The 26,806-nt window shown below is 41.4% G+C and overlaps 2 protein-coding genes across 4 annotated transcripts in view; both read right to left on the bottom strand.

Annotated features, from left to right (window-relative positions):
- map3k15 (mitogen-activated protein kinase kinase kinase 15) overlaps positions 1–6,872 on the bottom strand; it is a 30,715-nt gene extending 23,843 nt beyond the window's left edge. Inside the window, exons 1-4 of one of the 2 annotated variants that reach the window (XM_019363011.2) lie at positions 3,607–6,872; positions 1,078–1,217; positions 837–860; positions 466–543 (exon numbers count right to left, since the gene is read on the bottom strand). In XM_019363011.2, coding sequence (XP_019218556.1) covers positions 466–543; positions 837–860; positions 1,078–1,217; positions 3,607–3,922 — 558 coding nt within the window. In that variant the 5' untranslated portion in view covers positions 3,923–6,872. The remainder of the gene's footprint in view (positions 1–465; positions 544–836; positions 861–1,077; positions 1,218–3,606) is intronic. The other variant, XM_013276883.3, reaches the window with a different exon arrangement.
- A 140-nt stretch (positions 6,873–7,012) lies between these two features.
- The window catches only part of sh3kbp1 (SH3-domain kinase binding protein 1), a 59,944-nt gene continuing 40,150 nt past the window's right edge, over positions 7,013–26,806 (bottom strand). For both annotated transcript variants that reach the window (XM_025910348.1, XM_005449077.4), the window contains 7 exons: positions 25,599–25,734; positions 25,427–25,497; positions 25,207–25,313; positions 12,214–12,351; positions 11,466–11,677; positions 11,317–11,380; positions 7,013–10,130 (listed from right to left, as the gene is read on the bottom strand). In XM_025910348.1, the coding sequence (XP_025766133.1) occupies positions 10,092–10,130; positions 11,317–11,380; positions 11,466–11,677; positions 12,214–12,351; positions 25,207–25,313; positions 25,427–25,497; positions 25,599–25,734 (767 nt within the window). In that variant the 3' untranslated portion in view covers positions 7,013–10,091. The remainder of the gene's footprint in view (positions 10,131–11,316; positions 11,381–11,465; positions 11,678–12,213; positions 12,352–25,206; positions 25,314–25,426; positions 25,498–25,598; positions 25,735–26,806) is intronic.

Below are 26,806 nucleotides of genomic sequence, written 5' to 3' on the forward strand. Positions count from 1 at the left end.
TAGTTATATAGTATGGTCGTCACCACACGTCATTTTACAGCACTCAACATCATGACTTCATGCATCAAACAAGCAGCCGCAGACCGACAGCACTTTAGGCGACAACAACTAGCTGCTTCTGATTTACACATGTAACTTTCTCCTGTTAAGCTCCGTTCAAGTCTATTCAGTGAGGATTGTTTCACAAACACTTTTTAGGTAAATTCCCCAGAGTGGGATTAAATGCAATCCCATGATTCTTTCTGAGATGATGCAAATTTAATTTGGTGCAAAAACACAAATGCATCCAGCACTCTTAATGCATCATGCTATAGCTGATTATCCATTGTGTTGTTAGGGGCTTTAATCTGTTATCCACACAACATCCCAGGGAGAGGTCATTGTTTTCCAGCCTCACTTCCTTCTCTGTTAGTATTATCAACTAGGGAATATCCCAGCATGCCTTGATGCAGGCCTGATACCTACTTTATTTCGCAGTCCAGAGCCTCTGTATTCTGGAGGCAACTGAACCCAGGGAAAACCTAACGGTGGAGGACGAGCAGCCTACTCCACACACAAACACACATATACACAAAGAAGACAGCATACATACAGTGAAGGTCAGTTTCTAGGAAAACTAACAAGTAATATGACTCTAGTTCTCGAGCCGGCCATTCATGATTTAACACATGTGTACTTGTACACAATGTGTGTGAGAGTGTGTGTGTATATATGTATTCCTGTCTGCATTTCTGCATGGGGGTGAACGGTATCTGCCAGGAATATTCCTCTGGAAATAGCAACAGATGGTGTGCACACATAAATCTTTACAAAACATGCACACATAAGAAACTTACTGTGTTTTTCTGTGCCACCATGTCCTGTGCAGAGATAAAGAGCACGTGAGAATATGTTTCCAGATTTTCGGACAGTGACATAGTGTATTATTCCTGAATTGCTATTTTAAACAGCTGGTAGGACTGACTGTACGACACGTTAGTCTGTAAATAACACAGCAGATCATTTTGTCCCAAGGAGGCGTAAAAGAATGGTGTCCATGAACTCTAGTTACACTGATGGGCGCGCGTGCATGTGTACCTTCAGTGACTGGGCAGTGTCGGGGTCGGTGTCGTGGTACAGGATGACATTGTTGGCCATGTCAAAGCTCTCCCTCACGCCCAGGTGGTAAAACAAGGAGGGCTGCCGACACACATCGCTCATATCCACGACTGCAATGTCTGTAAGGAGGAAGTGATGGAGGCAACAACATAAGAGCATAGCTCTTTAACATTGATGCAATTTGCAGAGGTGACAAATGAGCTGAGTTTGAAATACATCTGCCTTTGAGCTTTGTACTGCATCTGCCCCGTGATCTTCGGCCTCATTAAATGTGGGAAATGTTTTGAGTGGAGTTGAAAACAAAAGAAACAAAAAGCGACACAGTTGGGAGCTCCTCCATTGAAAGATATGAGCCTAAACAAGAACATACATGATGGAAGGCCTTGGTATTCAGAGAAAGCACCGGTGAATGTTATCCTTTCCTAGAGATCGTTGGGGGGGTTTTTTTTCTAGGAAACAACACCCACCCTCCCACGAGAGCCTCCTGCATAGAAGAATCTGAGTATATGAGTCAGTTAAGGACAAGTACAGACAAGTATGCAGACTTGAAAATCCACATTTTTTTCTACTGAAGCTCAGAGGTAATAACAACATGCCCTCAATCTGCTGCTAAGTTTTATATCTTCTCAGATGCCTGGTTCTTCCTCAGCTGAGTTCTGGTGCTGCCTAGTATAAATAGCTTGCAATTAAAGAAGAGCTCAGGTTTCGTTCCCCCTAAAAATAGGAGCTTTCAAAGGCGTCATCTTTTCATGATGGAGACAAAATTATGAAATAAGTGACTGAAAATTATTTGGGGAACATTGACCGATTTATGGTGAGATTTTTTTATATTAAACCATTAACAACAACAGGTGTCAGTTGATTTAACAAATAAATAAACAAGAATTAATGTCAACTATAAAAGGCTCACTAGGATCACTATTAAACCCTATAATGCTGTATTGGATTCATATGAATGACTTTAAATGTTGTAATAGTCAGCATTCAAAGCTGGTAATATAAGAAAGTTCGAGTGCATATTTTCAGTCATTTGCTTGTTAATAGTGAGAGTGGCTCCATATTTCATTGGTTTACATATATGCCCAATAAGTATCTATACAATCTCTTTAAGATTGTGTCAGGATATCTGAGGTTTCAGAAATCTGCAAAATCAAACATGTAGCACTACTACTGCAATTTGAGCTCCCCTGAATAAGAGAGCAGCTAAACTAGTTGTGCAGAATTATGTGTGTGAACATACAGAAAAGCTTTCACTATTGTACTGCAAACTGGGTATGATATCAGCCCATGACATACATTGTTTTAGTGATAACTCTTTCTATAAGTACATTTAGGTGCTGGATAGATTAGAGCTTGAGTATGTGTATAGTATGTGCAGAGGATACAGGGTGCAAAAAGCAAGACGTACCTTTACAAAACTCTAAAAACACAAAGTTACTGCATTCAAAATATTATTGAAGGAGGTAGAGTCAGGTATGTATTTGATTAAAAAATATATAAGCATATATACTCAACTGATGTAATTTAACTACTTTAGTAAAACTTTGACATCTATCATTTGTATGAACCTATTTCCAAAAGATAAGTCATGATGTAATACATGGCTACAAGTTTACAAGCAAATTACTGACTACTGAAAAAACCTACTAGTGCTGCGAAATCACAGTCCAGGGTAGTAATGCTGCTCAGGCATGCTGCACTATAACAGTGATCTCACTGCATAGCTTACAATAAACTCACAACTGTTGTAACACAACTAGTTCATTTGAATTAAGAGTCAAATTCTAAACAATGTAGGTCAGGAACCACTCACAACCTATGCACTTACATCTGATGCAAATACAATACTAAAACCCCTGATTTAATAATAACATATTATTAGTGCTAATGTATCAAAGCATATGGTGTAAGAGGAATTAACATAGACTTACTTAGACTTACTTAGCTAAGAGTACTCTGATCATACCATAGTCCTGCAAGCATGAGTCTTATTTATCCTACCTGCTGGAGTATGTTGCAGTGTATGTTAAGGTTCGGCTCTTACTTTTAAAGTAGTAGTAGTACTAGTTTATCTCCACCAATATGTGAACACACACTGTAGAATAAAGTATCTTGAATAATTTCATTTTTTATTTACCACTTGTGTACTTACTTCGAATATTTGTTTATATTCCATTTTATTTTTATCATTGTGTATTGGTACCTCTTCCACCATCAAGACTACATCCTACCCAAACACCAATACAGGTACATGTCTCATCATGTGACCACCACAACCAGAATTACTGTAAAAAAAAAAAAAAAAAAAAAAAAAAAAGCTTTCCCGACAGCAACAAGGAAAAGAAGAAAAGTCTGCATGATAGATAGATAGATAGATAGATAGATAGATAGAGTTTTATATTAGCTGCTTAGTTAGTTTTAATAATAAAAAGTTTTCGCGCACTTGCAGTTAGAAGTCTGACTGGTGCAAACCCGCCCTCCCTCTTGTGTAACTTTCCTGTGAAGTACCTGCATCGTAGAAACTGTCCAGCACTGATGTTTCTCCAAAGTCCAATCTTCCGAAGGTGACGGTGGTGAGCAGGGCGCTCTCCGAGTCACAGGCTCTCTGCAAAGACTGCAGCGCTCCGGACTCCGGGCTGCTCGCCATCACCGACTTAAGCCCATCGTTCAGGACGTAGACGACCCGTAGAGAGCGCTGCTTAGTCGGTGGACTGGGGCTGGACACGTCGCCCCTCTCTCGGTCCCGGTCCCGCTCCACCACACACACCCCAGCTGTGTGGTCTCCCCCCATGTCCGACGCCGGTGCGCTCTGCCCGGTTTCCATATCGAGAACCTGGAAAGTGACTTCTTCTCCGCTTGATGTCTACCCAACCACCCTAACTTTATTCTCTCTGCGCCTTTCGTTTTCTCCTCCTCTCGCTCTCACTGGTGGCACACCTGTCCTGGCATGAGAGGAGCGCGTCTGAGTCTGTCTCCTTGCATCTCCGCCTCATTAACTCACATCATCTGACGATTATCTCGCACCAAGACGTCCGCTTCATCCAGACTGGATCTGACTGGATCCCCGAGAGAGAGAGAGAGAGAGAGAGAGAGGAGGAGGAAATGTGGAGAGAAAAATACAATCAGAAGTCAGAATATTCCCTTTTGGCTCAGCTGTACTCCGGTATGAAGTTTTCCACTGGCGAATAAACTCTGATAACGTTTCCTACACTGACAGGACCAGCGTGTTCCCGTTAGTCTAAATATATGACAGCGTGTCCTTTTGGTCACCTCCTCTGCCAACCGCGTAAAGAAGCCATGTTATCCTCAGTTATGATTTCAAACAGCATAGAATATCGTGTGATGTGACTGTTTTTTCAGCTTTATTTATTTTTCTGGCTCCTTCTAACTTCCCTCTCCAGAGAAGAAGTTTGTCTGATTTCCAAATATATGCCCACGATTGCCCAAGATTTAAGTATTGGACAATTAGAGAGGACTTTTTGCAGCTTGCACAGTGATCATGCAGAGGATTATAAGTGCACGGCCTCCTGGATAGTCTCCATGCGGACTAGTGCTACGTCTTAATGTTTAACCGCAGAGGCTGCCAGAGACCATTCATCACATGACGGAGAGGACAGATGCAACAGATACACGTGTTCCCAAATTAGCATCATTAGATAACAACTGGCTATTGGGTATGAATGTTTCTTTAAGGATCCTAATTGCCGTAACATTAAGTGTAATGTTAGAGTTACTGTGTTTTATAAGTTTAGACAGAGATTAATCATTTTGATAATCTAAATATCAACAGACCTACTTACTTAAGGAGGGAAGTAGGGGTCCTGGTGTTCTGTCTCCTGTCCTCTCCCCGCTGGCCTCCTCTATGATGTTTGAATTATAATTAGATCTCTTTTCTTTCAAGTTTCTCTGGTTGACTTAATGAGCTGGAGGACATCTCTTGGTCGTTTGCGTTAATAGGATTTTTTCTTCTTTCGTTCTTTCTTTCTTGTTTCAAATGTGTCCGGTAGTTTTATTTTCACAATTTTATTTCTGCTAGGTTTAGTTAGGCAATGATGTTTGTTTAGGTCAGAGGGAGAACGCCACATCTTAATTTTTAATTCCTTGGGTGCAGTGGTCTTCTGTTTGGTGTAAGTATTGAGTTACAATTAATGCCTTTTTTTTCTTTTGTTTTTCTCTTTGAGATCAGTAAATATTAAGATTTGATCTCCCTGACTGTTGTAGCAACCTGAAGTTTAAAACAAGTAATAAATGAATCTACTGCACACTCCTATGTAGAGCAGAGCAGGCTTGGACTATAGATATATGCATCTGAGGTGAAACAAAAGAAAGAACTATACTTACGATAGATATGTAGTAATAAATGTATTCATTTCGATTAAGTTGGACTAAAAGCATACATGCTATCTCTGTTAAGTCTCTTTTTAAAGCTGCTGTAGATGATTTATTCACCACATGGGGTCAGCAGATTATGCTGCTTATACTGGAGCACTGACATTAATTCATATTTTCTATTTAGCTCTGTTTTGGTCTTTTTACAGTATGTTCATGATGGAAAAGTGCTCTATTTGCCTATCCAAGCTGCCACAGGAGGTAGGATGGGCATCAGTCTATCACTACTTGTGATAGATTGATGACTGTCAAGAGTGTACCCCACCTCTTGCCCAGTAGCAGATGCTCAAACTCCCCACGACCCTCAATTGGATAAGTGGAAGAAAATGGTTAGATGGATGGAGTACAGAAAGAGTTTCAGAACTGAGTGACCTGCAATAGACTGCCAACCTGTCTAGGGTGTACCCTGCCCCTGGATATATGGAAATGTTGAAACTAAATTTTGACAAATAGTTCCACTTCATCAAGTCTTGTCACATATCTGTCACACTTCATATTCTTGTTTAAAGGTACTCCTTTCGGATACATTTCCACCATTGTAAACAGAATTAAATTAGATTAACAGTGCGACTTAAGTGGGCCCGCTGCAGTTTTGTGCTTTGCTGGTTGGCAAGCCAGCTTTGCATGCAGATCATCCTGATTTAAGTTTAAGACAGTGAATTAAGCTCGAGCTGTAAGGTTTGGGTGTGTCTTTCTCTGCTCACCTCACCACTGGTTATGGCAGATTACTGCTCCTCTCTGAGGCTGTCAGAGATTTTGTCCTGCTGGGTTTTCCTTCCTAACACTGCCTAACACACTAGTGATTGCTCATTGGGAATTGTCTGATTGTTGTGGTTGTCTCCCTAATTCTGTGATATACTGTACTGGTAAATGTCTTTACCTTGCAGTTTAAAGTGCACCGAGGTGACTGTTTTTGTGATTTATCACTTTAAACTTAAAAATTAAACATAACCGTGAAAAAAGAGGAACCACTGTTTTTACTTTTCCTCCCACACTACTGACTAAAATCAGAATATCATTTTCCACTGAACAGATTTTTACTCTTTTTTTTCAAATCTGATTACAACATCCTCTTTTTCCACTTATGATGCATTTTTATAATGGTAAAAACTTCCTTATGCTTAGCTCTACATTTGAGCTCTACTGCCATTTTATCACATTTATTAGAGGATACTTTAATATTTTCTAAAATTACGCAATAAAAAGGATCCTCAAGTAAAAAACTAAACATCCAAACACCATTACATTCTGCAATAGTCAAATATTTTTTGACATGCAGTTGCAGAAATCCTGCAGCAATTTCAGTGACCGTTAAGACACCATGACTTCTCCTTTTGTTCAGTCTAAACTTGGGCAACCTGAGAGCATGTCTGCTGTCTATTAAAGTAATTCATGCAGAAACACCAGCTACTTGAATAGGCAGTAAATGTGCAATGGGCAAAATGTGCCTTTGAAACAGAATGTACACTATACAAGCATGCACATTTTACAGACAGTCACATATAAACAGAGTGTGCACACACAGTACATAATAGCATCTTTATTACACTGAAATATAAAAGTATATATATTTATCACTATCCTGGAGAGAAAGGACCAAGTCAAGAAAACAACTTGTAGCCTCAGTTGTAGCAGTTTTCTCTTTGTCATACGAAAGACAGAAAGAAAAAAAAAGAAAAATTTGGAATCAAAAACAGGAAGGCCACAGTGACGGGTTGCCATAGATTCTGTGCACATAAAAGGAAGGGAGGCAAACAGCCGTACATGCTATATCACACATACATACACATGCACACACATGTGAGGACCTTTCTTTGTCTACATTCCTCAAACTCTGTCTTTAAAGTTACTCTTAAACTGCTGCCAAAAGAGCACCACAAACACGAGAAGCACGTGGCTCTCAGTTTGGTTTTTAGGAGTGAGATGCCACCGGCGCAATAGTTTTGTCAGCTTTCTGGAGATGTGAGTGAAACTGAACAAGAAAAAAAAAAAGATTAAATGGTAATGGGTCTATGTCGAGAAGGCATTGAGTTTAACTTGATAAATGTCATACAGATGTGTCTCTATGTGTCTTCCTGGAAAGGAAATCACAAAAAGTGGATCTCTGTGTGTTTTCTCTTCAGATAAAAATGCAATTTGCAGCCAAACACTACAGTGCATGAATAATTTTCCATCTGGGGTTAATGTGCTTTTGTTGCATTTTGAATGAGTGCAAGATGGAAAGATTCATTCCACTGTCATGCCTGTACAGTAAAAATAAACCTGGAGGCAGAAGATAGTTAGTCTGTTAACATAAGAACTGGAAATGAAGAGGTAAAGCTGGCCTCTTTCCAAAGATAACAAATCCTGCATCAAAGCACCTCTTCAGGATGATAATTTATCATATAGTGTGACTTATTTGTAACAAAAACATAATTTGAAAAAATTGCTTACTTGCTAGTTTTTGACCATAAGCAAAGTCAGCTCATTTCAGTTTTGTGACAAGCCAGAGATGTAAAGAGGACATTAGCAAATTTGCTACACTCTGCCATCATCTTTTCCAATGTTCTTCAGTCTGGCACCAAAAGCATGCAAACAGCTGTCCACAGGAAGGATGACAGTATTTATAATAGTTGTGTAACAACAATTTCACGATTATGTGAAAACACATATGGCATGAACTTCGAAATGAAAGTGATGTTTGATGGCATGGAAATTAAAGATAGTTGTGGATAAAATAAATGGTGCATAGCAAATAAGGCATGTTAAAAGCTAATTAGGCATACGTTGTTTAAGTATGTGCTAAAACAGGTGTAATGTCTGGAAGTTTTCAGTGTTTGTGATTTTACTGTGCTTCCATAACCTCTAAAAACCTTAGTATATCCACATTTGTTTCTGTTGTACAATGGCAAGCTAGCATTTTTTCTCTAATTTCTAGTGTTTATACTTAGTTAAGCTAACCTGCTGCTGACATCTGCTTATATGTTTTCCCCCCAAAGTCCAGAAACTCCTTTAAATAGCACCTACAGTATCAGCACTTATCGTGCCAGCTACTTTGATTAAGCTTTTCAGTATCCTGATGTGCTTCCAGGTTCAACCACCCAGAGGTGTAATATCTGACTGCAGATTGAAAACACAGACGTAACATCTGTGGTTAAGGGAGAATGCTGCTACTGAGAATAGCAGAGGCATCAGATTTACTCACCTGGAGTCTACCTTAGATGCCCTGAGCATTAATTTTTATTGCAATTTATTCCTTAATCCAAATGATAACCTTTAAGGGCACACATGTGGTTTACTGTTATTTAGATATTGTTATGACGGTGTGTTTTATTCACCATTTACAATGCTACCAACCGTTTTAGAGAAAACAAACAAACAAAGAAAAAGGAAAACGGTCTCAGGCTCCCTAGCAGCTTCTGGAGGCTGACCAGTCATAGCGTGGGCTCACTGGAAAAGAGGCCCTGACTACAATCATGATTAAAACAGTTTAAGTAAACCCTGCAAAGATGTACAAGTAGATATATATCTTCTTTATATGATCCTTAAAGAAGTAAAGATCCTGTAAATGCAACAATCGCTGCATTTCCACCAAAAACACTACAAACGTTCAAGGGAACTAAAGTCTCATGGTTACCCAGCCCAGTTGAAACCTTGTAGATGACTAGCTGTAGGAACATCACTGTTGGCACCCCTGATTCAGGATTTGTTCTGTAGCTGCTGATGCTTTAAAGATGTGAAAGAAAAAAAACGTGTGTGGCCCATTTTAAAAACTGGTAGCTGCAAAATGCCCTATTTGACCTGATGCTCAAGGTGGTTTGCCACACCTGAATGTTGTCCTGGGAAATTGTATCGCTGGCACGTAATAATTTTAATAAATGAAAAAAACTTTGTAAGTCATTAGATGATTCATCTGTTTCCAGTCAAGGGCTGTCTTGAACTAGTAACATCACTTCTCACAGAAAGAGCCCACTTTTCTTTTTGACTGACTCCCTGAATCTCCTGTTTTACCCACTAAAAACCTGGTAACTACATCTCAAGAAAGTTAATGCAGGGCAAATGCGGCTAATTTACATTTGCAAAAGTGTCCCCATTTTCAGTATGTACACCTACAGTCCTCACATGGAAGGAAAACAAGCGCACAAACATACACACACACACACAGATAAGAGGCGAAGGCCGCAGAGTGGACGCAGAACAGCACAGGGGTCGTCTGAACCGACCGGGCTACAGAGGTCAAAGTTTCTTTCACACAGAAATACGAAGTACCAGTGAGGTTGCCACGGCAGCCCCGGCTCTGTGTCATTGTTCTGTAACCGTGGCAACACACAACGACAGACTGCAGCGCAGTCAGTCAGTACCGGTGGTACAGCAAGCTCCGACAAAATAGCAGTAAACTGAACAGAGAAGCCTCTTTAGAAGAAAAATAAAGAAGTAAACACAGGATAAGGCGGCGTCGGGGAGAGAAGGTGGCTGACTCCATGGTGCTGAACTGTTGCTGATTGTGATGATCATTTGGCACAAACTTCTTTTGGCTGAAGTGTCTCAGGCCAGCAGTGAGAATGTCTTCAAAGGATGGCCTCCAATGTGGTGATAAGAGTGTGACAATAAGGATGCTTTAGTCTTCATTTCGAAAGGCTCTTCTTAATGTGTTCTACCTCCATCTGTGAAGCAAACACAACCGTGAGCTCAGCTAGTTTCATAGCAAGTAAGAATATTTATATTTACAACCAAAGATATGAATATCAAAATTTGTATCAGAAATTTGGTTATGAAAAGTGTAAATGATATAGTTAAGTACAAATTAATGCTGGTATGTCAAAACAGATGGTTAACTACTAACTATACACTGCCAATACTCTATCTATGATTAGAGATTCTTGGCACTTCCTGTACCCCTATTCTGAGTTTACATACCATGTTGCTCATTGATATGGATTGTATTTGTTTGTTTGTTTGTTTGTTTTGTATTTTGTAGATTGTATTTGTGGTATGCATCATACACACTAGATGAACTCATCTGTTGATGAGTTTGTAAACTTATAGCTGTGAGGTCCAAGCAATCCAAGGTATAAATACAGGAAGTAAATACAGGAAGAAAGGGCTATGTTTTGGACTATTGGAAAGCATGGAAAATTTATGTTCATTTCACAGCTAGTTGCTAGCTCGTACGGACCTCTGCATGTCTATAGTTCCTGGCTGCATCCCAGAATACAAAGCATACTTAGGTATGGGAATTTTTTTTTTTTTTAGCTCAAACTTGCAACATACCCTTGGTGTTTGATTTGTGTCACTAAGACCATTTTCTCTAAAGATCTTGTTGGGGTTGTTTTGGTCAGCACAAACAAACTGCACCAAAAAAGTTAAGGTTAAGGTGGTTCAGGCATCTGATCCTGATGCATCCCAGGGCTTTCTAGGGAGGTGTTTTGGACATGTCTTACTGGGAGCGTGGAAAATGCTGCAAAGATTATATCTCTCAGCTTATTCTAGGAAATGTCTTGGCATTTCCCCAAGAGAGCTGGAGGAGGTGGTTGGGAAAAGGGAAGTCTGGGCATCTCCTCCCCCAATACACAGACCTAGATAAGCATCAAAAATGGGGGGGATAGGTAATAAATTTACTTGTGCGACTGTTAATATACCTTGGCAGCCTGCCCAAGTAAAGCATATGTGAGGGAAGCACATTTAATTTTCCAAAACATAAAAAATAAAGTTTTAGATGAATTCATCATCATTTTTGACATTAATAACATATTTACTTGTTGCTGTTAATTTGTGGGCCTGTTTTAATATAATCAATATTATTTCTTAACCATCTCCTTTCCTTTCATTTCTCCACCACCTTTCACTCACCTGTAAATTAATACGAATCGTCCTCTCCTCATCTAGTGCGGTGGCCAGCTGCTTCATCTCCTGCCTGAAACAAACCATCACAAACAAATCATGATTGCACATATACAAGAAACAACCTACACTTGCTGGCTTAAGAGGCACACACTCACCTATGTTGGCTCTTCAGCAGGTCTATGGAGGCCCTCAGGTCTCTCAGCTGGTTCCTGAGTTCCTCCAGAGTTAGGGGTGTTTGTGGTGAGTGCCGGAGCTCGGGCGAGGGACTCAGACCCGAGGAGGAAGACGGAGAGGCGGATCGATGGCTGGAGTTTGGCGGGTTCAGGATAGAGGGCTTGGCAGGCAGTGGTACTTTACTGTCAGGAGCCTATCCCAAACACAGATCAACAAGAAGAATTGAAGAATTTAGCATTTATTATATTTTCTTCCTCTCACATACAAGATCTAACCTTGTACACAACATCCTTAGGGATTAAAATATACGGAAAATGAAAAAAATAAGAGACTGTGCAGGATTTTAGGTTAAAGAAAGAAATTTCTGTCTGATTTTAAGCACTTTACAGAAAAAAGGTATGTGTGTGTCTGTATGATCAAAGCTGCAAGCAGGACGGACCTGGAATTTATTGTGAGATTGTTTCACTAACTTGATAATGTTCAACTTAAAAAAAAAGAGTCAAACTTGACCTTTTTTGTGATATTTAACCTTAAAAGTGACTTCATGTACTTCATGTAAATAAATATAAGCATAATCATATTTTTTTTATCTGCCAACACTAATGTTTGCCAGAAGCCTTGAGTAAAATTACGAAAACACAGTTTTACAAGTCAAAAAACATGAAAGTCTGTAGTGTAATGCCCCCTGATGGATTAAATGAGAAGCACAAGGAACTGCCATGGCCGTACAGAGATGGTGTGTACTCCTTTCCTCAGGGAAACATCTACAGATCTGGTGGAGACAGACTCATGATCATCCTTCCCTCGCTCCTTGTCCTTCCTGACCTCCACTATCGGTGAGTCCAGGTCAGTGCTGGACAGAGAAGACTGCAAAAGAGAGAAATGTGCTTAAAAATAAATGCATTCACTGGTCTTCTTTATTCAGACTGAAGATTTATTCAGATAGCAAAATATCCACAACAAAAAGAATTAAAAAAAGAAACAACTTTTCCTTGTATACAAATCGAGAAAATAATAATTTTTAAAAAGCATCACAAGAAATTCATATTTTGCAAAGACAACCTAGTTTAGCAAGAAGACTGGAAATGGGGAGAAACATCTAGGTCTATTCTGAAGTTAAGCTTATTTGCCTGCCAGCAACACTGAAGGTTACAAATAAATCTGTGGTGAGGAGTGTTGGCTATCAAAAGCCTTGATTTGGGTGAAATTGAAGTAACAAAGTGTTGATGGAATGATGGAAACAGAAGTGATAAAAATGCAAGTAATTTGATTAAAACATTTGTGACTCCATGAAAACAAAGCCATGTTTCATTGAGTTCCCTGAATTACATTTATTACTAAAAACTGTAAAGGTTGGGAAAAGAAAAAGAAGTTAATTTCAGTGCCTAAAGCTATCGGCAGAATGCGAAGAAACATCTGCTAAAACTTTCTGACCAAAATGTTTGTGTGTTATGTTGAAGACGTATCAACTGAAGTTAAAATAGGGCCAGGCCATATTTATGTGTAATACAAATTTATACCAAAAGATGGTGTAGTGAGTCAATGTAGCACTGTAGCAATGTTTAAGCTACTAAGTGCTGATTTAGACTTATTCAGGGGGTTTATGGTTACAAGGTACCTACAGTGTGGATTTAACAGCAAGTATAAATCCCCTGTAATGCGGAAGGACAGGTTCTCCAGTAAATTTAACAGTAAATGATGGCTGATGTTTCTGACTGCAAACCAAGAACGAACCATTTGGTTGGTTCTTTTTGGTTGGAAAGAAAAGAAATAAAATAAAAAAATAAATAAAAATAAAATAAAAACTTGAATCAATTAAGAGTAGCACCATCTTATGCTACTTAGAGCGATGTCAGAATTTCTAAGACATCAGTGTAAGCCTTGACTTTTTGGTAAAGCATGACCATACTGCAAGCGTAAAGGTTTTTTAATAACTGTTTAATAATTGTTATTATGTGTGCCTATGCCAAGAGGCACACATATTACTATTCGTCGGATTTATTATTCTTATTATTATGTGTGCCTATGACAAGAGGCACACATATTACTATTCGTCGGATTTATTATTCTTATTATGTGTGCCTATGACAAGAGGCACACATATTACTATTCGTCGGATTTATTATTATTATTATTATTCTTCAGTTTCCGCCTGAAATTTTGCAGCGAAACTCGCCCCGCAGTTTTGAGACAAGCTTCATATATGTTACCTCATTTTGTGCGGCTGGATCAGGAATGGTGTGCTATGACTTTTGGTGTTTATAACTATTATAGTTTTTAAATATTAATATTTTAGTGAAAATTTTCCCGCGCTTCTCTGCCAAACAGTTTTGAAAATAGGGTTACATATGTTAGATCATTTTGTGCGGCTGGAGCTGGACTAGTATGGTATACACTTTTGGTGTTTATGACTTTTATAGTTTTTGAAATATTTAGATTTTAGTGCAAATTTAGGCCAAATTCCATAGAAACAGACTTTATTTGTGGTGGGTTGGCTCTCTCTAGTGGTATACCGGGAGTAGTACGGCTGAAAATCTGTATGCTTGTTACAAAACTCCATATCCCATAATTCATAGCACCCCTCTGCCGAGTTAAACAATGGCGGACACCACTTCGTTTTATATGTCTTTTATTCGTGTTTCTAGGTCACAAAATACACTTTTAAGATATTTTCAGGCGAGAATGTAGGTGTGTAAACTTCAAATATCTGCTCGTTTTATCAAGACATCCCATATTAGCGACAATTCTCTTAAGTGTTGCTGATAGCCGGCTAGCTAGCTTAGCTAGCTAGCGCCCCTTCGTGAAAAACCACCCAGGCTTGGCTGATAGTGAGGTGGCTAAAATATGTTTAATCGCCTGATCGCTCGGCAAGGGTCTGTGTCTTAGCTGGACTTATTTTTCGTTTATATGGGCCGATGATGCTGGTCGATGTGGAAAAATAACTGAGTTGTTTGGTGGTGGAGCTACAACAGAGGGCAGCTATCCACCGGTGTGTGACAGAAAGGACATGCCGCAAACGAGACATACAAGGCGGTGAGGCTACCGCCGATCGTCCGGTGTTTGCTAACGCGGAGGTCAATCGTGGATCAGGGAAAGCGAAGGCAGGAGCGTGAGGTGAACTGAATTTCAGGTAAGAAGTTATGACCTGCACTCTATTTGGGTCAGATATAAACCGAGTTTAGGTGTAGTTTATTTAGCAACAGTTCTCTTACGTGTTGCTGATAGCCGGCTGGCTAGCTAGCTAGCGCCGCTAGCTTAGCTAGCTAGCGCGGCTAGCGACCCTTCGTGAAAAACCACCCAGGCTTGGCTGATAGTGAGGTGGCTAAAATTTGTTTAATCGCCTGATCGCTCGGCAAGGGTCTGTGTCTTAGCTGGACTTATTTTTCGTTTATATGGGCCGATGATGCTGGTCGATGTGGAAAAAATAACTGAGTTGTTTGGTGGTGGAGCTACAACAGAGGGCAGCTATCCACCGGTGTGTGACAGAAAGGACATGCCGCGAACGAGACATACAAGGCGGTGAGGCTACCGCCGATCGTCCGGTGTTTGCTAACGCGGAGGTCAATCGTGGATCAGGGAAAGCGAAGGCAGGAGCGTGAGGTGAACTGAATTTCAGGTAAGAAGCTATGACCTGCACTCTATTTGGGTCAGATATAAACCGAGTTTAGGTGTAGTTTATTTAGCAACAGTTCTCTTACGTGTTGCTGATAGCCGGCTGGCTAGCTAGCTACTGCCGCTAGCTTAGCTAGCTAGCGCGGCTAGCGACCCTTCGTGAAAAACCACCCAGGCTTGGCTGATAGTGAGGTGGCTAAAATTTGTTTAATCGCCTGATCGCTCGGCAAGGGTCTGTGTCTTAGCTGGACTTATTTTTCGTTTATATGGGCCGATGATGCTGGTCGATGTGGAAAAATAACTGAGTTGTTTGGTGGTGGAGCTACAACAGAGGGCAGCTATCCACCGGTGTGTGACAGAAAGGACATGCCGCGAACGAGACATACAAGGCGGTGAGGCTACCGCCGATCGTCCGGTGTTTGCTAACGCGGAGGTCAATCGTGGATCAGGGAAAGCGAAGGCAGGAGCGTGAGGTGAACTGAATTTCAGGTAAGAAGTTATGACCTGCACTCTATTTGGGTCAGATATAAACCGAGTTTAGGTGTAGTTTATTTTCGTTATGCTGACTTTTTCAATCACTTACAATAACTCGTACTGCGTGCTAGCTAGCACTACGGAGTTTGTATACAGCTGTGTGCGCGCTAAGTTACCGATGTTACCGATGTTGAACTTTATGACAGCCTCCCCTGTCATTCTCTCCCCTGTTGAAACTTCAGTCATGAAACTGATCAATGATCGGCTTTTCTCTCTTGTTTGTTTATCGCGCTAAACAACAGCAGCACGTTTAAGCTTGATCAGCTGTTGTTAGAATTCTTTTGATTTTAATTTCTAGTATCAGCTGATGTTTGCTGGAGCATGAAGATGAAATCAGGAGATGTCCTTACTGAATCATCAGAGCTGAACTGGTGATGGAGAAACAGGTTTACCCTTAGGTGACATGAATGAGTTGAAGGGAAGTTATGAACTGTTTCTGACAGACAAATATACACCAAGCTCCTTTTTTTGTGTAGCTGACAGCTGGTAACTGTGCAGGGGCGGATCTAGCAAAGCTTTTGCCAGGGGCCAGGTAGGGCATTAACAGAGAAAGGTGGACACAAAGATATACTTTTCTTTCTTACTCTCATATAAAATATTTAGCTTTTATTAAATAGTTATCTGAATCTTACAACCAAAGTTTGTATAATAATACACAAGATTGGCTGTAGACCATTGTTCATCATTCAGAACACTGTGTAAAAATAACAAAAAACAAAAAGTGAATGCAAAAGTGCATAAATATTTATTTTACGTGTTTGATGTGTGTGGCGGGGCGTGGTCTGCAGTGCCGCTGCAGGGGAGGTGGACCCACCTGAGCGGCACCTGCAATCACGCCTCTCGGGCGTAGTCTGTGCGCTCTCGGCTGTTTTTGGGTGTGTGTCGGGCTGTGAGTTGAAAAGCTACAGCCGGCTGTTTGGGTACACCAACCATGTGTGAAAAGTGGTCCATAACGTAATGCTTCAAAGCGTGTTCATGCAAACATTGTCGGATCTGCCGTGGTACAATGGGACTTCTGCTCATGAACCTGTGTGCACAGCGTCTGCAAATCGGCGCTGTACGAAGTAACTTCATCTTTACACAAAACTGTAAGCTGTTATCTGTGAAGCGTGAGCGGTGTTTGTTTTTACCATAGTTCATGGTGGAGAATGGGTGCTCTTCTGAGTTTTGCTCTCTGTAGCTGTATGAATGGCAAACTACACTGAATAGCAGCGGCATAGGCACACATAAAATTTCTTCTGAAATTTTCGCTTTCTAGTTATTATTATTATTTTCCTTTTTCCGCCTGAAATTTTGCAGTGTATCTCGACCCGCAGTTTTGAGACAAGCTTCATATATGTTACCTCATTTTGTGCGGCTGGATCTGGAATGGTGTGCTATGACTTTTGGTGTTTATGAATTTTATAGTTTTTTAAATATTAATATTTTAGTGAAAATTTTCCCGCGCTCCTCTGCCAAACAGCTTTGACAATAGGGTTACATATGTTACATCATTTTGTGCGGCTGAAGCTGGACTAGTATGGTCTGACTTTTGGTGTTTATAACTTTTATAGTTTTTGAAATATTTAGATTTTAGTGCAAATTTGGGCCAATTCATCTTTTGGCGCCAAATAAACAGACTTCATTTGTGGTGTGTTGGCTCTCTCTAGTGGTATGCCGGGAGTGGTACAGCCTGTCTACCCTTATTTGGATTACCGTAATGATGACAATTTCAACGGTGCGCACAGCGTCGCTGCTTTCAGGAGCCATTGGAATTTTTAAGGTTGCGCAAATCATTCAAAAGTTACGGTAATGCTTGGTGGAAAACTCAATATCCCACAATTCATAGCACGCCTCTACAGAGTGAACAATGGCGGCCACCACTTCGTTTTATATGTCTTTTATTCGTGTTTCTAGGTCACAAAATAAGCTTTTAAGATATTTTCAGGCGAGAATGTAGGTGTGTAAACTTCAAATATCTGCTTGTTTTATCAAGACATCCCATATTTAGCGACAGTGCTCTGACGACGTCGGTCCTGCCTGACAGCTAGCCGGCTACCTAGCTAGCTGCCGCACTTGGCTGCAAATGGATAGCGAGGGGACTCTCTCTCTCTCGCTAGCTAGCACGACGGGAGTGTATATACAGCTGTGTGCGCGCTAAGTTACTGACGTTGGACTTTATTTTATTCATAATGGTTAGTTCGTAGAGTTGCCGTACAAACGGAATCGTGCCACATTCACAGAAAATATTACGATTTATTCTGTCATTACGAAGCCTCCCCTGTCATTCTCTGCCTGTTGCAACTTCAATCATGAAACTGATCAATGATCGGCTTTTCGCTCTTGTTTGTTTATCGCCTAAACAACAGCTGCACGTTTAAGCTTGATCAGCTGTTGTTAGAATTCATTTGCTTCTAATTTCTAGTATCAGCTGATGTCGATGTGGAAAAAATAACTGAGTTGTTTGGTGGTGGAGCTACAACAGAGGGCAGCTATCCACCGGTGTGTGACAGAAAGGACATGCCGCGAACGAGACATAAAAGGCGGTGAGGCTACCACCGATCGACCGGTGTTTGCTAACGCGGAGGTCAATCGTGGATCAGGGAAAGCGAAGGCAGGAGCGTGAGGTGAACTGAATTTCAGGTAAGAAGTTATGACCTGCACTCTATTTGGGTCAGATATAAACCGAGTTTAGGTGTAGTTTATTTAGCAGCAGTTCTCTTATGTGTTGCTGATAGCCGGCTAGCTAGCTAGCGCCGCTAGCATAGTTAGCTCGCGCCGCTAGCAACCCTTCGTGAAAAAGCACCCAGGCTTGGCTTATATTGAGGCGGGTGAAACTCGTGTCAGCACCCGGTCGCTCTCTATTTGGGTCAGATATAAACCGAGTTTAGGTGTAATTTATTTTCGTTGACCTTTTACAATCGTAATGCCACGGGAGTTTATATACAGCTGTGTGCGCACTAAGTTACTGACGTTGGACTTTATTTTATTCATTAGGGTTAGTTCATAGAGTTGCCGTGCTGTACAAACGGAATCGTCCCACATTCAGAGAAAACATTATGATTTATTCTGTCGTTACGAAGCCTCCCCTGTCATTCTCTCGCGTGTTGAAACGTCAATCATGAAACTGATCAATGATCGGCTGTTCGCTCTTATTTATCGCGCTAAACAACAGCAGCACGTTTAAGCTTGATCAGCTGTTGTTAGAATTCTTTTGATTTTAATTTCTAGTATCAGCTGATGTTTGCTGGAGCATGAAGATGAAATCAGGAGATGTCCTTACTGAATCATCAGAGCTGAACTGGTGATGGAGAAACAGGTTTACACTTTAGGTGACATGAATGAGTTGAAGGGAAGTTATGAGTTGTTTCTGAGAGACAAAGACCAAGCTCCTTTTTTGTGTAGCTGACAGCTGGTAACTGTGCAGGGGCGGATCTAGCAAAGCTTTTAGGGGGGGCATTAACAGAGAAAGGTGGACACAAAGATATACTTTTCTTTCTTACTCTCATATAAAATATTTAGCTTTTATTAAATAGTTATCTGAATCTCACAACCAAAGTTTGTATAATAATACACAGGATTGGCTGTAGACCAGGGGTGGGCAATTCCAGGCCCCGAGGGCCGGTGTCCCTGCAGGTTTTAGATGTGTCCTTGAACCAACACAGCTGATTTAAATGGCTAAATTAGCTCCTCAACATGTCCTGTTCTCCAAAGGCCTGATAACGAACTAATCATGTGATTCAGGTGTGTTGACCCAAGGTGAGATCTAAAACCTGCAGGACACCGGCCCTCGGGGCCTGGAATTGCCCACCCCTGCTGTAGACCATTGTTCATAATTCAGAACACTGTGTAAAATAACAAAAAACAAAAAGTGAATGCATGTGTGAAAAGTGGTCTATAATGTAATGCTTCAAAGTGTGTTCATGCAAACATTGTCGGGTCTGCCGTGGTACAATGGGACTTCTGCTCATGAACCTGTGTGCACAGCGTCTGCAAATCGGCGCTGTACAAAGTAACTTCATCTTTACACAAAACTGTAAGCTGTCATCTGTGAAGCGTGAGCGGTGTTTGTTTTTACCATAGTTCATGGTGGAGAATGGCTGCTCTTCTGAGTTTTGCTCTCTGTAGCCGTATGAATGGCAAACTACAGTGATTAGCAGCGGCATAGGCACACATAAAATTTCTTCTGAAATTTTCGCTTTCTAGTTATTATTATTATTCTCCATCTTCCGCCTAAATTTCGGCACGTATCACGCCCCGCAGTTTTGAGAAAAGCTTCATATATGTTACCTCATTTTGTGCGGCTGGATCTGGAATGGTGTGCTATGACTTTTGGTGTTTATGACTATTATAGTTTTTTAAATATTAATATTTTAGTGAAAATTTTCCCGCGCTCCTCTGCCAAACAGTTTTGACAATAGGGGTACATATGTTACATCATTTTGTGCGGCTGGAGCTGGGCTAGTATGGTGTGACTTTTGGTGTTTATAACTTTTATAGTTTTTGAAATATTTAGATTTTAGTGCAAATTTAGGCGAATTTCTAGGCTCCTGAGAAAGATTCTGCTTTTGGCACCATAGAAACAGACTTCATTTGTGGTGTGTTGGCTCTCTCTAGTGGTATACCGGGAGAAGTACGGCCTAAAGGGTGCCATGCTTGGTGAAAACTACATATCCCACAATTCATAGCATGCCTCTACCGAGTCAAACAATGGCGGACACCACTTCGTTTTATATGTCTTTTATTCATGTTTCTAGGTCACAAAATACACTTTTAAGATATTTTCAGGCGAGAATGTAGGTGTGTAAACTTCAAATATCTGCTCGTTTTATCAAGACATCCCATATTAGCGACAATTCTCTTAAGTGTTGCTGATAGCCGGCTAGCTAGCTAGCGCCGCTAGCTTAGCTAGCTAGCGCCCCTTCGTGAAAAACCACCCAGGCTTGGCTGATAGTGAGGTGGCTAAAATTTGTTTAATCGCCCGATCGCTCGGCAAGGGTCTGTGTCTTAGCTGGACTTATTTTTCGTTTATATGGGCCGATGATGCTGGTCGATGTGGAAAAAATAACTGAGTTGTTTGGTGGTGGAGCTACAACAGAGGGCAGCTATCCACCGGTGTGTGACAGAAAGGACATGCCGCGAACGAGACATACAAGGCGGTGAGGCTACCGCCGATCGTCCGGTGTTTGCTAACGCGGAGGTCAATCGTGGATCAGGGAAAGCGAAGGCAGGAGCGTGAGGTGAACTGAATTTCAGGTAAGAAGTTATGACCTGCACTCTATTTGGGTCAGATATAAACCGAGTTTAGGTGTAGTTTATTTAGCAACAGTTCTCTTACGTGTTGCTGATAGCCGGCTGGCTAGCTAGCTAGCTAGCGCCGCTAGCTTAGCTAGCTAGCGCGGCTAGCGACCCTTCGGGAAAAACCACCCAGGCTTGGCTGATAGTGAGGTGGCTAAAATTTGTTTAATCGCCCGATCGCTCGGCAAGGGTCTGTGTCTTAGCTGGACTTATTTTTCGTTTATATGGGCCGATGATGCTGGTCGATGTGGAAAAAATAACTGAGTTGTTTGGTGGTGGAGCTACAACAGAGGGCAGCTATCCACCGGTGTGTGACAGAAAGGACATGCCGCGAACGAGACATACAAGCCGGTGAGGCTACCGCCGATCGACCGGTGTTTGCTAACGCGGAGGTCAATCGTGGATCAGGGAAAGCGAAGGCAGGAGCGTGAGGTGAACTGAATTTCAGGTAAGAAGTTATGACCTGCACTCTATTTGGGTCAGATATAAACCGAGTTTAGGTGTAGTTTATTTAGCAGCAGTTCTCTTATGTGTTGCTGATAGCCGGCTAGCTAGCTAGCTAGCGCCGCTAGCATAGTTAGCTCGCGCCGCTAGCGACCCTTCGTGAAAAAGCACCCAGGCTTGGCTTATATTGAGGCGGGTGAAACTCGTGTCAGCACCCGGTCGCTCGCCGACAGTATGTGTTTTAGCTGGACTTATTTTTCGTTTATATGGACCGATGATTTATTTATTTATTCATTTTAGTAACGGTATAAACAGTGAAAGGTGGTGGATTGGCCAGATGTAAACTTCAAATATCTGCTCGTGTTACCAAGACATCCCATATTAGCTCTGATGTTTTCGGTGCCTGCAAAGAGCTAGACAGGTAGCTAGCTAACCCGAGCTGGCTGTCTTTTTGACTCAGGGTCATAGCTGGACTTATTTTTCGTTTTTATGAGCCGATGAGGGTTTTTTTTAGTAACGGTACAAACAGTGAAAGGCGGTGGATTGTCCAGATGCTGGTCGATGTGGAAAAAATAACTGAATTGTTTGGTAGTCGCTGACGCGGAGCTACAACCGAGGGCAGCTATCCACCGGTGTGTGTCAGAAAGAACATGCGGGGAACGAGGCGGCGAGGTGACCGCCGATCGACCGGTGGTAGATCGTGGATCAGGGAAACAGAAGGCAGGAGAAGCAGGCGGCTGCCGGTCGGAGCGTGAGGTGAACTGAATTTCAGGTAAGAAGTTATGACCTGCACTCTATTTGGGTCAGATATAAACCGAGTTTAGGTGTAGTTTATTTTCGTTGTGCTGACTTTTTACAATCAGTTATAATAACTCGTACTGCGTGGTAGCTAGCACGATGGAGTTTCTATACAGCTGTGTGCGCGCTAAGTTACTGATGTTGAACTTTATGACAGCCTCCCCTGTCATTCTCTCGCCTGTTCAAACTTCAGTCATGAAACTGATCAATGATCGGCTTTTCTCTCTTGTTTGTTTATCGCGCTAAACAACAGCAGCACGTTTAAGCTTGATCAGCTGTTGTTAGAATTCATTTGATTTTAATTTCTAGTATCAGCTGATGTTTGCTGGAGCCACAGCTGTAGAAGCGGCTGGTCGAAACCAGGAGATGACCTTACTGAATCATCAGAGCTGAACTGGTGATGGAGAAACAGGTTTACCTTTTTTTTAGGTGACATGAATGAGTTGAAGGGAAGTTATGAACTGTTTCTGAGAGAAATAAACACCAAGCTCCTTTTTTTATTTAGCTGACAGCTGGTAACTGTGCAGGGGCGGATCTAGCAAAGCTTTTGCCAGGGGGCCAGGTAGGGCATTAACAGAGAAAGGTGGACACAAAGATATACTTTTCTTTCTTACTCTCATACAGGGAGTGCAGAATTATTAGGCAAGTTGTATTTTTGAGGAATAATTTTATTATTGAACAACAACCATGTTCTCAATGAACCCAAAAAACACATTAATATCAAAGCTGAATGTTTTCGGAAGTAGTTTTTAGTTTGTGTTTAGTTTTAGCTATTTTAGGGGGATATCTGTGTGTGCAGGTGACTATTACTGTGCATAATTATTAGGCAACTTAACAAAAAACAAATATATACCCATTTCAATTATTTATTTTTACCAGTGAAACCAATATAACATCTCCACATTCACAAATATACATTTCTGACATTCAAAAACAAAACAAAAACAAATCAGCGACCAATATAGCCACCTTTCTTTGCAAGGACACTCAAAAGCCTGCCATCCATGGATTCTGTCAGTGTTTTGATCTGTTTACCATCAACATTGCGTGCAGCAGCAACCACAGCCTCCCAGACACTGTTCAGAGAGGTGTACTGTTTTCCCTCCTTGTAAATCTCACATTTGATGATGGACCACAGGTTCTCAATGGGGTTCAGATCAGGTGAACAAGGAGGCCATGTCATTAGTTTTTCTTCTTTTAAACCCTTTCTTGCCAGCCACGCTGTGGAGTACTTGGACGCGTGTGATGGAGCATTGTCCTGCATGAAAATCATGTTTTTCTTGAAGGATGCAGACTTCTTCCTGTACCACTGCTTGAAGAAGGTGTCTTCCAGAAACTTGCAGTAGGACTGGGAGTTGAGCTTGACGCCATCCTCAACCCGAAAAGGCCCCACAAGCTCACCTTTGATGATACCAGCCCAAACCAGTACTCCACCTCCACCTTGCTGGCGTCTGAGTGGGACTGGAGCTCTCTGCCCTTTACCAATCCAGCCACGGGCCCATCCATCTGGCCCATCAAGACTCACTCTCATTTCATCAGTCCAGAAAACCTTAGAAAAATCAGTCTTGAGATATTTCTTGGCCCAGTCTTGACGTTTCAGCTTGTGTGTCTTGTTCAGTGGTGGTCGTCTTTCAGCCTTTCTTACCTTGGCCATGTCTCTGAGTATTGCACACCTTGTGCTTTTGGGCACTCCAGTGATGTTGCAGCTCTGAAATATGGCCAAACTGGTGGCAAGTGGCATCTTGGCAGCTGCACGCTTGACTTTTCTCAGTTCATGGGCAGTTATTTTGCCCCTTGGTTTTTCCACACGCTTCTTGCGACCCTGTTGACTATTTTGAATGAAACGCTTGATTGTTCGATGATCACGCTTCAGAAGCTTTGCAATTTTAAGACTGCTGCATCCCTCTGCAAGATATCTCACTATTTTTGACTTTTCTGAGCCTGTCAAGTCCTTCTTTTGACCCATTTTGCCAAAGGAAAGGAAGTTGCCTAATAATTATGTACACCTGATATAGGGTGTTGATGTCATTAGACCATACCCCTTCTCATTACAGAGATGCACATCACCTAATATGCTTAATTGGTAGTAGGCTTTCGAGCCTATACAGGTTGGAGTAAGACAACATGCATGAAGGGGATGATGTGGACAAAATACTCATTTGCCTAATAATTCTGCACTCCCTGTATAAAATATTTAGCTTTTATTAAATAGTTATCTGAATCTTACAACCAAAGTTTGTATAATAATACACAAGATTGGCTGTAGACCATTGTTCATCATTCAGAACACTGTGTAAAAATAACAAAAAACAAAAAGTGAATGCAAAAGTGCATAAATATTTATTTTACGTGTTTGATATGTGTGGCGGGGCGTGGTCTGCAGTGCCGCTGCAGGGGAGGTGGACCCACCTGAGGGGCATCTGCAATCACACCTCTCGGGCGTAGTCTGTGCTCTCTCGGCTGTTTTTTGGGTGTGTGTCGGGCTGTGAGTTGAAAAGCTACAGCTGGCTGGGAGGGTACACCAACCATGTGTGAAAAGTGGTCCATAACGTACTGGTTCAAAGTGTGTTCGTGCAAACATTGTCGGGGTCTGCCGTGGTACAGAGGGACTTCTGCTTATGAACCTGTGTGCACAGCGTCTGCAAATCGGGGCTGTACAAAGTGACCTCATCTTTACCCAAAACTGTAAGCTGTCATCTGTGAGGCGCGAGCGGTGTTTGTTTTTACCATAATTCATGGTGGAGAATGGCTGCTCTTCTGAGTTTTGCTGTCTGTAGCCGTATGAATGGAAAACTACACAGATTAGCAGCGGCATAGGCACACATAAAATTTCTTCTGAAATTTTCGCTTTCTAGTTTATTTCAGTACTTTTTTTCTTTGATGCTGATTGACACTAAAGTAATGGTGTTAACAGAAAAGAGTGGTTAGCGTTTAAAGCTTAATCTACAGTCAGCCAGCAGGGGGCGACTGTATTTTGGTTTGAGGTCTGTAGAAATATGTTGTCTTTCCTTCTTTATATACAGTCATTTCTCACAGGCCGACTACAGACTGACTCACTGGTGTGATGATCTGTGAGCGGGGCCGGCGGTCCGTGACTCGTGGCCGCGATGCCGTTGGATGACTCAGCTTCTCCGTAGAAGAGACAATTGCGTCCAGATCCATATCTGTGTGGACACACACCAGAAATGCAGAAACATATTAGTCTCCAGCAGAAAAAAACATCTGAGCCCGCTCTGACACTGCATCACTGCTCGATGCTTCTGTCAGTCCAACTCACCGGTGTCATGTGACCTGTCAGGGGCAGAATCTGGTGTCGAAGCCCCGCCCTCAGATTTGGGGCTATCACACCTGAGCAAGTAAACCATACGTAAATATTAGGCTCATTATGCTCAGGCATGTACAAATATCAGGGAGTTTGTGTATCTGAGTGTGTTTGTGTGTGTACTGACGCTAGTGTGGGCGGTCTTTCGGGACGCCGCGGGGGTTGGGAGGAAGAGGAGGCGCTTGACTTTGGAAGGAGGGGTTTTTTGGGAAGGAGAGATGGGAGGGTGGGCTTAGAGATGTCTCCGAGTTTCACCTCTTCACCTACGCACAAAGCAAACATACGCACAAAAATCATACAACATAATGAGAACACACAAGCAGATCAGAGCTGGGTATGCATGCAGAGGGACAAGCATGACTCAAACACGTGCATCATTAGACAAGGGGAAGGTAAACATGGCTGCCTCAGCAAAAATGAACAAATTTTGACCTTTGAAGAGGAATAATTCAGCTGTAAAGGTTAAAGGATGATGAGGGCCGCAGGAAATAAAAGGAATCACAGAAACAGAGGGCCACAGAGGACAGAAAGGATTAAAAAAGATCAGGCATCGAGGTGGTGACAGCGGTATTTATCAAGTATTTAAGCTTCTACTAAAACATGAGCTAAGCAAGAACCATTTATTATGTTACAATTCAAGAAAATCCTACATCATTGTTGCATAAAATAACTGGCGTGATTTAATGCAAGATTTAACCCGGTGTGCACAGTGAAACACCTGGATTGGCTATGCATCTGACCTTGACCTTTATTGTTAGCAGCCAAGGTCATAGCTAACCATGAAAAAAAAGAATTCAAGAAATCATATTGAGTAATACAGCATAAGAAAAGATGTGAAAAGAGCTGTAAATCACACTTTTTATTTTTTTAATAACAAACTGACGTGAGCACAGTGTAATAAGATCATCACGAAACATCAAAGTTTTAGCTCTTGCCCTTTGGAGGCATTTGTGTTCTCTGAGTGCTCATGTTGGTAGTATGAATATGAGAAGTATTAAGTTGCTGCCATTTGTTTTCTAAATCCATTTTTCCTTACAGCAGAGTCACTTTATCCTCCAGCCTGTTTCTGGAGATTTTTATCAAGAATGTATTTATTTCCCCCTACTCACCTTACAAAGGTGGCCACACCTACAATCAATCAGGATACTTACTATCCTTATTATGAGTCTAGATTAAAATAATCTAGATTAAAAATCTCCTTTTCTAGAGTTACCTGACATTGACTGCAGGTCACTCTAGAAATGTATATTATATTTGATAAATTATAAACATTGTAACAACTGTTACACTACAAAGGACCAAGTACAATATCCAGAACGTATGCAGTAAAAGATT

The sequence above is a fragment of the Oreochromis niloticus genome, linkage group LG9 (assembly GCF_001858045.2).
Source record: "Oreochromis niloticus isolate F11D_XX linkage group LG9, O_niloticus_UMD_NMBU, whole genome shotgun sequence".
Taxonomy (NCBI): domain Eukaryota; kingdom Metazoa; phylum Chordata; class Actinopteri; order Cichliformes; family Cichlidae; genus Oreochromis; species Oreochromis niloticus.